Here is a 14,183-nt window from a genome sequence, read left to right on the forward strand (position 1 = left end):
TGTACTAAATTCACTCAGGAAATATAAAATGAAGACACCAGACATTAGCTTTATTTAGGTATTATACATACCTCATTCTTTCCAACTAAAAACAAACTCTAACATATTAAAAAAAAAACAAGTAAAGATATTATACATACGATGCAGAAAAATATCATAAACAAGGTCATTTTTCCATGAATTCTTGTGGGATTTTTAGTTTGGGATTTTTGTCTTATTGATAAGAGTGACAGGTGCGGAAAACTTAACAGACTACTATTCCTAAATTTTCCACCTGTTAAAGGTTTCAGAATCACTACTCTAACCGAATTATAGGCAATTAGCATTATAAGGAAGTTGTAACAATTTAAAAATTAAATGGATCAGTGGCACAGAATGAGCAACTTAGGTTTGAACACGCTGGAGAGCAGAACAGGAGTTGTTGTTTTATGCTTCCGAAATCAAGATGTGAAGATCAAGTTAGTTTATAATTAAGGAATCAGAATCTGGTGTCTGGATCTCGACTTTTTACTTAAAGGAACAGAATTTCAAGTAATTCCAAGACGCATAAAGAGTTGTCTAAGAAACAATTTTTTAATTCTTACCTCAAAAACTAGATTATTCCAAAGTATTTCATATCTAGATGATACTTAATGCCAAGTGATGCCAAGCAATTGGAATTATTTTAAGTTTTATTACATGTGGTATGGTACTGTGGTTATGTAAGATAACCATATTTTTTCAGAAATATATTTGGAAATACATAGGGGTTAGATGACAAGAAATCTGGAATTTGCTTTAAAATGCATTTGAGATATCAGCAGAAATAAAGATGGATAAAACAAGTATAAATTTTGAAATTCTGGGTGACAGATATACAATTGTTATACTTTTGTAGTATATGTTTGAAATGTTTCATTAAAAAGTTTTAAAGAACAAAAAGAAATAGAACTATGTGGAATTAAAGGATTTCATACCACCTGGTATTTTATTTTTTTAGTTTTTTAAAAAGATTTTATTTATTTATTTGACAGAAAGACACAGCGAGAGAGGGAACACAAGCAGGGGGAGTGAGAGAGGGAGAAGCAGGCTTCCCGTGGAGCAGGGAGTCCCATGGGGGGCTCGATCCCAGGACCCTGGGACCATGACTGAGCCGAAGGCAGATGCCCAATGACTGAGCCACCCAGGCGCCCTCACCTTTTGCTTAGAGCTCCATATTCACTGGACATGTACAGTTTAGAATATGGGTACTAGTATAGAGATTAAAATGTTCATTCTTATTGATACGCAGTCACTTAAGAAAACCAGTCAACTTTCCCTTTAGATATGTGGATAAGATTCAACTGCAAAGAAGAAAAATACTTCAGAGAATACTATATTTTGTTCTGTGAATAAGTGAGTATTCAGCAGCTATTATTTTCCTATAGAAACATATAATTTAGTGAGATGTATTTTTCTGATTGCATTATAATTGGGCTACAAATTCAATAACTAAATGTGGCCCATTTACTATGTTACCCAGATTTTCTCTTTATTTAAATAGAAGTAGGTATATATTTATATGGAGAACAACTGTTAAAAACGTCTTTATTTTTTGAGTGACATGAACAAAAGGCTGCTTGTTGGAAAAAGCATTAAGACAAAATTGTGCTCACAGTCTGGCTTTTGCACCTGTCTAAACCATTCAGGAAGAAATCTGGCTGGGCCCTGAAGTAAGTTCAATTCCTGTCTACCCAGAACAGCAGCTGCTCAGAGATAAGACTAAAATTTCTCTAGTTCAAGCTTGAATTCTTTTTTATCAAAGCCAAAAATCTCTTGTGGTAGCAAGGGACTATTTTATTATTTTCAAAATTAACCTAATGCAGAGTTACTTTTCTCAGGTGAGAAGTCAATCGTTTTTATATTTTTCTACCTATTCATATTATTCTCTTGAAAATTAATGTTTCATTCTGGGAAAATAAATTGGAAATATGACAAGGCTTTATAAGCTTCATACATTATAAACTGGTCATTTCATATACATAAACTAGTCTAAAGTAATAATTTGAAATGTGGTTAAAGATTTACATGAAAAATATTCTTCATACATCCACAGGATGCGATATTTTGCAGACACTAAACTCATACTTTAGAGAATATCTAAAGACTAGGAAAATGTAGTATATGTGGAGGAAAATAGTATATTTATGATCATAAAGCTTTGTTCTGATTTTAGAAAATATTTTTCATATAAGGAAAGTGGAAACAAAATACATCGAAATGATAAAATCTTGGTTGCATGATTTCCTTTACCAAACTTTCTATAGTTTTCAGATTTTCTATGAGGATGCATTTTCATTTAAATCAGAAAAAATTTACTTATGTTATTATGATAGCCATACTATCTCTTTTAGGATTGCTGACACAAACCACAACCAAACGGAATGATATTTGGCACCAAAGGTACCTTTTCTACTCCATATTATTTATCTATCACAAGCTATGAAAAATAAAGTTTGCCCCCCCACTACCAAAAAAAAAAAGAACTTAACTCTTAGATTGGGAATAATTTCAACATAAAAGTTTTTTTTTTTAAGAGATAGTAAACTTTACTTCCAAATAAGGTCCTGTTTTTAAGACTCTCTCAAATATATAAATATACTAACCACTTACAATTTTATTTGGCCAGTACAATACAGTAAAAAGCAATTTATTCTTTATACATAAGGGTCTCAGATAATTGACATGGCAGTCCCAGTCATCAAGAGAAATTCCTTCCTTCCATTACACATAGTGGTGACAAAAAGCTTATCAGCAGATTGTTATGGCTTTCTTGATCATAAAGAAATGTTCCCCAGTTCCAATGAGGTGTAAAGGTCCATAAAGAAAATACATTAGGTGATCCAAGTTTTGACACTAGAAATAATGCATATTACATTCATAAGAGAATCTTGAGGGCATGGGCCATAACTTCTACAAATTTATAATAGAGTCCACAGCATTAGGAATATAATAGAAACCTAAGAAATATTTGAACGAATTACATTTCCATAGGCAATTCTTTATTTCCCCACTGTTTAGAGGCACAGTTTAAAATTGTGGTGTGGCAGAAGCCTTTTATATTAAAAGAGTTGTAGGAATGACTATGGCCCCCTCTCATCCTATAAGCACTTCCTTACTTTTTTGTGGATATTTACAACGTTCAATGATAGAACTAAGCATTATATGATTAGATGCTACCAAATGGCATTCCTCGATCCAGCAACTATGTCATACTCATGCCGTGCTCCTTGGCTCTGAATTCAATGGTATATACCTACTGAACCACAGAAAGCCCCAAACGTCTACCTTAGAAATTCTTAGTGCCTCACTCTATCAAATATGATCTTGAAATCTGCAAAGTTCATTTATAAGAAACATCTACATTAAAATATTTCTGAGAACAAATTTCTAGGTGCTAAAAGTCACAGAAGCTGTTAGGTGTCTTAACATAAAATGGAATCCTGAAAATCAAAACCTTAAATTTTAGCTGAGTACTCTCAAGCCACCTTTATTAAATGGTTAAAATTGGAGGTTTATGTGGCAGAATACTAATTAGCACCAAACTATGTCATCTTGATGGAAGACCCTACCTCAGACTTTAAGTCTGAAAGCAAGTTTGTGAGTAACCCGAACATTCATTGTTCACAAAAGCTTATTTAGAAAGGTGATTTTATTCCGTTTTATGACAATATTCTCAATCAAGAAAATATCAGACAAGGCCTGTCTTGTACAAGGCATATATTCACTTTCAACTCAGTCAGTGAATAAGTCAAAGCCAGTGTCCTTGAACTACCTCCAAAGGGCAAAATAATTTTTTTTAATTTAAAAAGATTATAGATATGCAATTTTTAGCCCCTGCTAAGAGCAAAGAGATGGAAAAGTAACATCCTGTGAATATATGTAGGGGTTCTTTGACCAAAGACTGGTCATCATACATAGGTTGCCCTTAAGGAAATGCTAACGATTTATAATTAAAAATAAGGCTGATAGATTTGCCAACCTGCTTCTGAGCCTTTAATATCTAATAACTGATATGTGGTAACACAGCTATTCTCTGTAGACTTGCATGATCAGACTTTCATTTCTGCAGGTCAGAAGATTCAAAGTTCATGTTCTGCACAAAGTAGAAATTTTTAGACTGTACCAGATAAAGGTAAACTTTTATACTACATAATCAATGTTTTTAGGATATAGGATAGATGTCAAAATCATTTGAACCCCAAATTAATCTTCCTGTCCATACATATGTATTTCTATTTCTTCTTAAGCAAATATAAATGGGAAGGGAAAGTAGTATTGAGAGTAAACTGCATGCCAGAAGTGCCAGCTTTTAGCTTTTGTGTCTTGAATGAAATTACAAGTATTATTTACTTAAGAAGGTATATATGAGGGTATACTGTATGGCAACTTTCACTGAATTTCAGCTCTGCAACATCAGGTACAAAAAAAAAGTTCTAAATATACAATAAAATACTAAACTTCAACATATCACTTTTAAAGTTTCCTTTTAATTTTCTGATGAAACATTTGAGGTACAACATTTAGAGTAAACACTGAAAATGAACATATTTGAATTCATTTGGTTTTAATTTTCATTAAAATTGGTTTTTTTACTCAAATCTTTTAAACATCTATTTGATTACAGTATTTTACCAGTCTCAAATTATTTAATAATTCTAATTTTATATCCAAAAAGTATTTGTCTGCCCACTTTAGAATAATTTGTAAATTAGTAGAGTGTGCTTATATTGACATCCTTGATATACTAAACTAATGGTTATTTAGACAATGGTAGTGTTCAAATTAGAAAGTGTCAACATCAACAATAGCATATGTTGAGTGCAAATACTTTCAGCAATTAACTAAATACCAGATTAACTACAATGCAGAGTGTAAAGGACACGAGATTATCATTAAACAATATTTACTGATTACTTTCTACATGTCAGGTATTAAGTTAGCAATAAAGGAACCCAATGACACATTATGTTAGCAATAGGGCTAATATTTATATAAAAGATGGTGGGCATGGAACCCTTCTGTGTTCTTTAAGGTCAATGAATGATTTGATAAGGAGTCTGTAACCTTTAAGAATTTCTTATGTTGGACTTATATTAAGTCATGGATACTCATTGTTTGGGGTTAGTCAAATGACAGATTACTTGAAATAAACAGACACACACATTCTCTTTCTTCCTTACTCCCCCCACCATTGTGTTTACTCTCTAAACAGTTAACTGTGGAGCAACGAAATTATAAGCATGCATCTGTTTTATAAAGTTAATTCTAATAATTTTATCCTAAATTTTTCTGACATGGCTGTCTGCATTTGAAAAAGGCTATGAAGAGTGATGACTGAAAGACCCACTGACATGTAACTGACGGTCCTTTCCCTCCTAAGCACAGGGAAGAGTGTTCTTTGATGTATGCCTACTATTTGTGGTCTGTTACTATTTCTGATCCTGACTCTTGGGTTCATTGCCTTTGCTCAGACGGTTACCCAAGAGTTTAAATTACACTTTTGCTAGACGTTTTTAAAAAGGTACTAATTATACTCTCACAGTTTAGTTAAGGCCATTGCTGTTTTTGATATATTGAGGACATAATGCAACTCAAAAGTTGTCATAATCAAGAATTCTTAACTATTGCCCACTGTAGTGATGTCACAATTACATAAGAATCATTTCAAAAGCTCAACTAATCCCTACTCTGAGACTTTTAAAAGAGCAAATCGGAATACAGCACAAAATTTAAAATTTGTTAAAATGGCATTAATTGTAAACGTCCCCAAAGCTCCTAAACAAGTTAACTAAAACAGCATAATAAATTTGCCTGAATCCATACACCCCTTAATTGTAATTTACAAACTTTAGAATGAAATGTTAATCATTTTATTCTTCTATATTAATCATTTCATCTCTTTTTACCACTAATTATCCTTTCAATTGTTACTTTTATGTTATTTGGTTTAAAAATAGTACTAACACATGTAAGCCAACGCAATATTTTCCTTTAAAAACAACAATACTATGTAGAAAACTGCTGACATTTTAAACTTTTTAAAAAAATGTCTAGGAGTTGCAGAGATGGAGAATTTAATCGATCAAAATAAATTAGGACACCAAGTCAAAATTCAAACTGGCAAAACACTTGGGCAAAAAAGTATCACAAAGCTTCCCGTCTTAGGAATCCAAATAGTTTGTTATCATTTTTAAATAACCGCCAAAGCAAGAACTAAAAAAAACAAAAGACCCCCAAAAACCCCAAAAAAGAAAAAAAAAAAACACCCACACCCCACAAGAAAACTCGATTATAACGAAGCAACTAATTAAGTTCTGGATACCTTCTTCCTAAGGCATCACGTTAATTCACTTGGAACTGTCCACAGGTTTGACATTCGTTTACCTGAGGTGTTAAATGCACCTACTCTCTGCTTCCCTGCCCTATTTGCACTTTTGAGAGAGGAGTCCCTTTACAAACAGAACTGGCTTTGTAACAAAGCAAGCAAAGAAAACAAACTGCACCTGGCAACCTCCAACCACTTCGACGTGACAGCACAACTCTCCAACTTTGCTGTGCTCTCAGAAGTGCGTATTTATGAAAACGCTGTTTGAAAAAATGTGTTCCTTTCCAAACAGTTGTCATCTTAGAAGACATTCCCTGCCTCTCATTTGGAACTGAAACGGGTGTGGAAAGGGTCCCCTAAGCGTATTTCTCCCCAGAAGTTCCACCTAGAGGGCAGTTACCGTCACCTGCAAGGCTCTGCGGCTGCGAAGGCGGGCCTCCGAGCGCGGGAACCAACCCGGACCCCCGAAGTCCGGCCAAGTCGAGAGCAGCGGCCCCTCGGGTTTGTGTGCGGGGGGCCGGCTCGCACCTCTCCCCACCTCACGCTCCCAAATCCTTCTCTCCCCTCCCTCCCACGTCCCCAATTCTTCTCCTCCCCAGCGCTCCCCAATGCTTCTCCCCTCCCTCCCACACCCCTAAATCTTCCTCGCCCTCAACCCCCCAATCCTTCTCTCCCCTCCCTCCCCCATCCCTAAGTTCTCCCCTCCCATCCCTCTCACGCCCTCGAGTCCTCTTCTCCCCCAAGCCCCCCTCCTGAAGTTACTCAAATTCCCCCTCGCCTTCCTCACAGTTTTCTCGCACTTTTCCCTTAAAATAGCTCCCTTCAAGATCCCTGAACTCCCGCGCGACCGCGGGCTCCCCTCCCCCGACACTCACGAGAAGAAGGGATCATCCTCAAAGCTGCTGCTCAGCATCCCGAACATCGTGGCTCTGTCCCGGGCGGCGGCGGACGCGGGCAGATTGGAAAACGATGTAACTCGCCGCGGCCGCGACCGGAGCCAGCCTTCCCCACGCAGTCAACGCTCCTCGCCCGGCGCCGAAGGCTGTGCCCGCCGCGAATGGCGGTGCGTGACGCCGAGCTGCTTTCCCATTGGGCGCTGGTCTCCTGGCGTCACGAAGACGAGGCGGGGAAAAAAGCGCCGCTGCCATGGCAACTGCGGTCAACAGAGTGGAGGCGAGAAGTCTGGCTTCCTGCCAGCCAGGCGACGAAGCCTTCTGAGGGACGAGATAGCTTTTTCCCGGGGCTGCAGGAAGACAAAAATTAGACCACCTTCTGCGTGACCTTGGGCAAATCGCCCTCGGCCTCAAACCCCAACTCTCTTTTCGGGAAAATGGAAATGGACCAAGATTTGGGCTAGATGGCTTCCAAAGATCCATTCATAGGTCGCATTTTGTGATCCACGGGAAAGAGTCTTATATCCAAAACACTTCCGTGGTAGTTGGTCAAAAGCTGTGCACAAATACTGAGAATAAATGTGCAACAAGTTTTTGAGTACAGTTAATAATGTACTCAGTGCTTGCTTGAAGGAAATGAGGCTTATAAAATTTCACAAACTTCTTTGCCTTATGTGAGTCTAAAATTCAAAGCAATATTTCCCAAAGTGAGAATGCTTAAGTTTTATGTAGACATGATCTTTAAAAACAAGATGAGCAAGTTGCTCTCTTTTTGGTCCTCTTTCCAGTCTCCATTTCAAGGAAGAAGTCTCACTTTGATGCCAGTCCGTCTTCAACACTTCTCCAGCATTCCTTAACCTAATAGAGTAGGACTCAGACACAAGGCCTGCACCGTATCCAACTAAAATTCCATTACTATATAGTTTTGTTTTAATTATATTTATGTGTGAGCCTTCTGTTTATGGCAAGTGAAAATTGTTTTAAATTTAGAGCAGTGCTATACATCAATAACTAGTCTTTACAAATGTAAGTGAAAAAGTGAGCTAATTTACGGAAATAGTACAGGTGGGATTTGGATATGGTGCGGGGGAAGGATACATGACAGTGGTACTCATATTAATAAGTTTTGGAAAACTCTGTCCTGAGGCCTTCTATTAGTCTAAAGGCAGGTGGGGGAGAAGGTAGAAGAGAGGACGTTAAAGAAAGAGAAGAATGATGAGAGTATAGGAAGAGAGAAGATGCACCTTGTATGTCTACCTTTAATACAGTGGGCTCCCCAGCTTCTCTAGGGGGCTGTCCTCTGGAGACAGATGGCCATCCAGGGCTCCACAGGGCCTCCTGGGATCGGGCCAGAGAGGTGGCACTCTTCCAGCATGAAGAAGCATGCAGGACCTGATTTGAGGTGACAGGAGTACTCAGAGGTTATTTTGGGAGCTGGAAATTTAATCCTTTGGACCTCTTACCTCCGCACCTTTAGCCAAGTTTGCTGGCAGCCTCCTTTTCCTGAGACTAGTAGTGTGAGGTAGGGCAGATTTTACACTGTCCAAGTTAGGATAGCATAGCTTTTCCAGGGAATAGGCTATTTTCTTCTCCTCTGGCATCAGAATAAGTTCAGAGAGCATACACATATTAGGGACCTCTACATTAGTTTCAAGGCAAAAAAAAATTGTTTTAGAAGACTTGAAATTATTTTCTCTTTAAAATAGTACAACTCAAGATGTTAAGGAGGGCCACATTGTTTAGAAACTAAAAACAGGGGTGCCTGGGTGATGCAATTGGTTAAGTGTCCAACTCTTGGTTTAGGCTAAGGTCATGATCTCAGGTTCCTGAGATGGAGCCCCGCTTCTGGCTCCACGCTGGGCATGCAGCTTGCTTGCTTAAATTTCTCTCTCTCCCTCTGCTCCTAACCACTCCCTAAAAGAAAAGCATCCTTAAATGAAATGAGGTAGATTATTGGTGATAAATGATAGTATTAAAATAGCTTTGCCCCCAAAGCCACCCCGCCTGGGTGACTCAGTCAGTTAGGTGGCTGCCTTTGGCTCAGGTCATGATCTCAGCGTCCTGAGATCGAGTCCCCCATCAGTCTCCCTGCTCAGTGCAGAGCCTGCTTCTTCGCCCTCTGCCTGCCACTCCCCCTGCTTGTGCTCTCTCTTTCTCTGACAAATAAATAAATAAAATCTTAAAAAAATAAAAATAAAATGGTTTTGGATTAACACTGAATAAAGCGACTTGTAAGGAAAAGGTCCCCCCTGTTCCCATGGGGATTTTTCTTAGACCCACAGTGCTGAAACCTGAAAGCTTTAGCCCAGGCACAGGTTAGTCACAGAGTTACCTGGAGATCCCAAAAATAATTTGGGTCTAATAGCAAATGCTTAAAAAAAAAAAAGGCTTAATGGAAGAAAGAGGAGAGTTGAAGCTGAAGAGACAGCATAGTTTCCGATCTGATGGGAAATGAAAGAAGAGGTAAGAGAGGATGAATACCCCAACAGGGAGCAATAGGGTCCTGGATTTGGCTGTAAATAGAATCACAATAGCTAATATTGATTGTGTGCCAGGCACTGCGGTAAGCTCTTCATGTGCATTGGCTCATTGAATCACTCCTAAGATTTTGTGGAGGGAAGATGGTTTTTATCTTCATTTATAAGTGATGCAAACAAAACACAGAGAGGCTAAGTAAACCTCCAAGGTTCATACAGCTAGTTATTGAACAGCATTGGAGGCCTGGAGTTTTCCCTGGTGTGGCTGGTTGCATGGAATGTGGGTAATGGGCCACGCTGAAAATGCAGGATGAAAGCAAGTAATCATTTCTCAAAATCATGCTGACGAACTAAATAATGGGTCCAAACTAAAAAGCATAAAATTCAGTGGGAATATATTCAAACCAACAATTCAGTTTTACAAATATTTATTGAGTGCCTACCTTGTGTCAGGCACTGATCTAGACATTAAGGTGTTGGTGAACAAAACAGACAAAAATCCCTGTTCTGGAATTTATATTCTTTATATTCTGTACTCACAGAATAAAAATAAACGGCATAGAAAGTAGTAGGTTAAAAGGTGATAGGTGTTGGGGGGAAAAAACTGAGCAGGGTAGGGGGGATGGACTTGTGAATTATGAATGGGAAATCCTGTGTAGCCTACTTTGAGAAGGTAAATCTGAGGAGATTCACTGGAAGAAAATGGACATCTGCTGGAAAAACATTCCAGATCTAATCAAAGATCCTGAGGTAGCATGTGCCTGGTATATATAATATACAGTCTATTCCTATGTCCTGAAATCTACCTTCAGAGGAAGGAGATGTGCTAAGTAAAGTGAAAATTATATATTGGGATAATAGCTCCTATATATACTTCCTATGTACCAGGCATTGCATTAAGTGGTTTACATACATTTTCTCATTTAATCCCTATAGCAGTCCTGTATGCTAAGATGTTTATCCCATATTACATGGGAAAAAGCTGAGGCCCATCGAAATTTGTCCAGTCAGTTCAAATCCAGATTAGTCCTACCCCAAAGCTTATATTCTTGCCACCACCATAATTTGCCTCCCTATAAAAAAATTAACCATTTGTTGAGCACCTCTACGTGCATATATAATCTTTAACTGCACTACAACTTATGTCTCCTTTGTAAGATCACTGCCTGAGTTGAGAAAATACAGAGAAAAGCGCGAGACCCACGTCAACCTTACAACTCTATTAAAAACACCAAGAATTCTGGGGCGCCTGGGTGGCTCAATTGGTTAAGCGATTGCCTTCGGCTAAGGTCATGATCCTGGAATCCCGGGATCGAGTCCCATGTCGGGCTCCCTGCTCAGCAGGGAGTCTGCTTCTCCCTCTGACCCTCTTCCCTCTCATGCTCTCTATCTCTCATTCTCTCTCTCTCTCAAATAAATAAATAAAATCTTAAAAAAAAAAACACCAAGAGTTCAAATGTCAATGAGTCCTCTTTTCTTTCATCTATTAATACATCATCTATTTATTAAGGACCAATTATATACCAGGCACTATTCTAGGCACTGAGGATACAAAACTCCCTGGCCTCTTGGAGCTTGCATTCTAGCGGGCAGCTCTTTTAGCAGTTAATTCTGCAATTACCATTGTTACAGTACTTCAGACTTTTCAAACTGCTTTCAAAGACATTATCTCAAGTGCCCAGGAGAAATAAACAAGCTCTTAATGATAGGATTCATTTTCTTCTTAGTGCTTATCTTCTTTTCAGCCAGCCATCTGACCAGTCCTACAATAGGTTTGCATTATCCCTGTATGAAAGGTGGGGGGATGGTGCATAGCGATCCAGTGACATCTAATAAAAGCATAGATCCCAAGGTCTTCAAAATCCCTGTCAGGGCCACCTCTAGTCTTTATGACATCATTGTCCAAATTAGGAAAGGTGTCTGTCTCTCAAGATACATTCATCAGTGGTAAAATTGTTTCATAAACATACAAATCTACAGTGTGTATGATATGACTGGCATTCCCTTAGGTGTTACACATTTGCCCATGGCAGCCCCACTCTCCAGCCTGAATGCTTCCCACCAGATAGGAGTTAATGAGTACCAAGCTCCAGCCACAACCTTGTAAGAAATGTCGATTTATTTTCTTGCAACTAAACTTAATTTATATTCTGGGTTCCCATCCCATTGGCACTGACCGCCCCTCCCCCCCCAACCAGGGAGAGGATGCCAGGCTGTAGTCGGTTGCCGAGCATGCTGCATCCCTGAAGCGGTCTGTATTCCCCTCATTGGGTGGAGCCAAGGCCCCTGAGCATCTCAGAACTTGCAACAGCACAAAACCGTGCAGGGAAGAATTGTCGTGCCCTAAATGCCCATAGCGCTCTCTCCCTTTGAGAAATACACTCAGGTTTGTCCTCCAGTGACCTAGAAATTCAAAGCAAATTTGAGTTTACAGAAGCACTTTTCCAATATTAACTTCTTTTTGGTGCCTGCTACTGAGGCTAGGGCCTGGAGTTTTATTCACAACTGAACTATGCACAAGCAGCAGACTTTCTCAGTCATGTTTATTTTCCATCTCTGTGGACGTGAGTGTTCATGGCTGGCTGTTTATTTTTCACAAACCATAACTGAGTTATTTTATTTGGAAAAATGTAGAGAATATGTCACCTTCTGGGATTTTGGTAACAATGATCTGCCTTTATGGAAAGATGCGTTAGGCAGCCTCCTGGGGGCAGAAGTGGAGGCTCCAGGCCCTGGAGTGGGACTAACCTTCAGGTGGCTGACAGGGAGTTCTGGGGAGAAAAGCAAAGGAATGTTCTGTTGAAGTGATGGAAGGCCAGAGAGGATGGAGATATTAGAATAGGCAGGGGAGGGAGTGAAGACTCACTGTAGGGTCAGGGCTGAACCAAAGATTATACTGTTGTTAATAAAAATGGGCAACAGTTTTGGCTTTTCCTACATTTCTTAGATATAAATCTTTGGGGCTTGGATACTTTGGAGCATGTGCCATGCTCTTTTTAACATAAACAGAGGGGGTGCCTGGGTGGCTCAGTCGTTAAGTGTCTGCCTTCGGCTCAGGTCATGATCGCAGGGTCCCCGCAAAGGGCTCCCTGCTCCGCGGGAGGTCTGCTTCTCCCTCTCCTGCTCCCCCTGCTTGTGCTCTCTCTCTCAAATAAGTAAAAAAAATTTTTAAATAAATAAAAATAAAATAAAGACTGCTAAACGCTCTCTTTTATTCAGCAATAGTTTCCACTTAAAAAGTGTGTACCAAGAGTTTTACAAACTTTCTGTCACAGGATTCTCTCAATAACCCTATGAGGGAGGAATCGCCTCCATTTTGCAGATAAGAACACAGAGATTCAGGGAGGGGAAGTGATTTGCCAAGGTCCTCTAGCTGGCGACCGGTGGAACAGGGATTCTGATTCAGATCTAACCATTTCAAGGCCATTTTCTTCCCCCTGCACCCATAGCCAACTCTCATACAAAAAAGGACTTGATGATATGGAATTATGGAAACATGAGGCTTCCAGGATTATTCAAACTTGACATAGGTTGTTTGGTTTAGATACACGAAGAGACTTTTCAATTTTCCTGAAAAACAGCAAAAATGTTAATTTTTGAAGAAGATTTATGTATGAGAGAGAGAGAGAGAGAGAGAGACCACGCTCGTGAGAGTGAGCACGAGTGGGAAGGAAGGACAGAGGAAGATGGAGGGGTGGAGCAGGGAGCCAGCAGCCTGTCGCAGGGCTCGATCCCAGGACCCCAGGATCATGACCTGAACCCAAGGCAGACACTTAACTGACTGAGCCACCAGGAGCCCCCAAAGTGTTACTTAATGAATAAAACAGACTATTACTCCAAAGACAGAGAATTTTAATGACAATGTAAAATACAAATACATTCTATTAATTTTTTTTTTAGTGACAAAACTGAAACTTTCTACAGAGCCCATAAAGGACCCATGTGTAGTTGATGAACACATCCAAAGCCTGATTCACTTTTTAAATTTACTTTTTAATTGAGGAATAATTTAAATGTAATAAAGTCCACTAATCTTAAGTGTACAGCTCAGTAAATTTTTACGTACAGATAAACCTATGAAAACACCATCTAGCTGAAGATATAAAGCATTTCTGGTGCCCCAGAAAATTCCCTCAAGCTCCCTCCCAATCTCTCTCAAAGGTAACCAGTATTCTGAGATTTGTTTCTTTTGCTTAACATTATGTCTGCAAAATTTGTTCCTCTTGTTACATATAGCAGCACTTTATTCTTTTTCATTGCTGTGTAGTATTTTATTGTATGAATTTACCACAACTTACTTATCTACTATTGATCAATTTTTGTTCCTTTTCTTTGTTCCTTTTTCTTCCTCCCTCCCCCCTCTCTCTCTCACTCTCTCTCTCTCTCTTTTTTTTTTTTTTTTGGCTTTTCAGAATAAAGCTGCTATGATCATTCTTGTCCATGTCTTGATTAGTTTTAAAAACTGAA

At 38.9% G+C, this 14,183-nt stretch overlaps 1 protein-coding gene across 1 annotated transcript in view; it reads right to left on the reverse strand.

The window, feature by feature from the left end:
- The window catches only part of MLF1 (myeloid leukemia factor 1), a 32,590-nt gene extending 25,205 nt beyond the window's left edge, over nt 1-7,385 (reverse strand). The window contains exon 1 of the mRNA XM_028103162.1: nt 7,222-7,385. Coding sequence (XP_027958963.1) covers nt 7,222-7,268 — 47 coding nt within the window. The 5' untranslated portion in view covers nt 7,269-7,385. The remainder of the gene's footprint in view (nt 1-7,221) is intronic.
- Between the last annotated feature and the right edge of the window lie 6,798 nt (nt 7,386-14,183).

The sequence above is a fragment of the Eumetopias jubatus genome, unplaced genomic scaffold, assembly GCF_037043125.1.
Source record: "Eumetopias jubatus isolate StellerSeaLion01/CBP00866 unplaced genomic scaffold, mEumJub1_p1.0 scaffold_1, whole genome shotgun sequence".
Classification (NCBI taxonomy): Eukaryota; Metazoa; Chordata; class Mammalia; order Carnivora; family Otariidae; genus Eumetopias; species Eumetopias jubatus.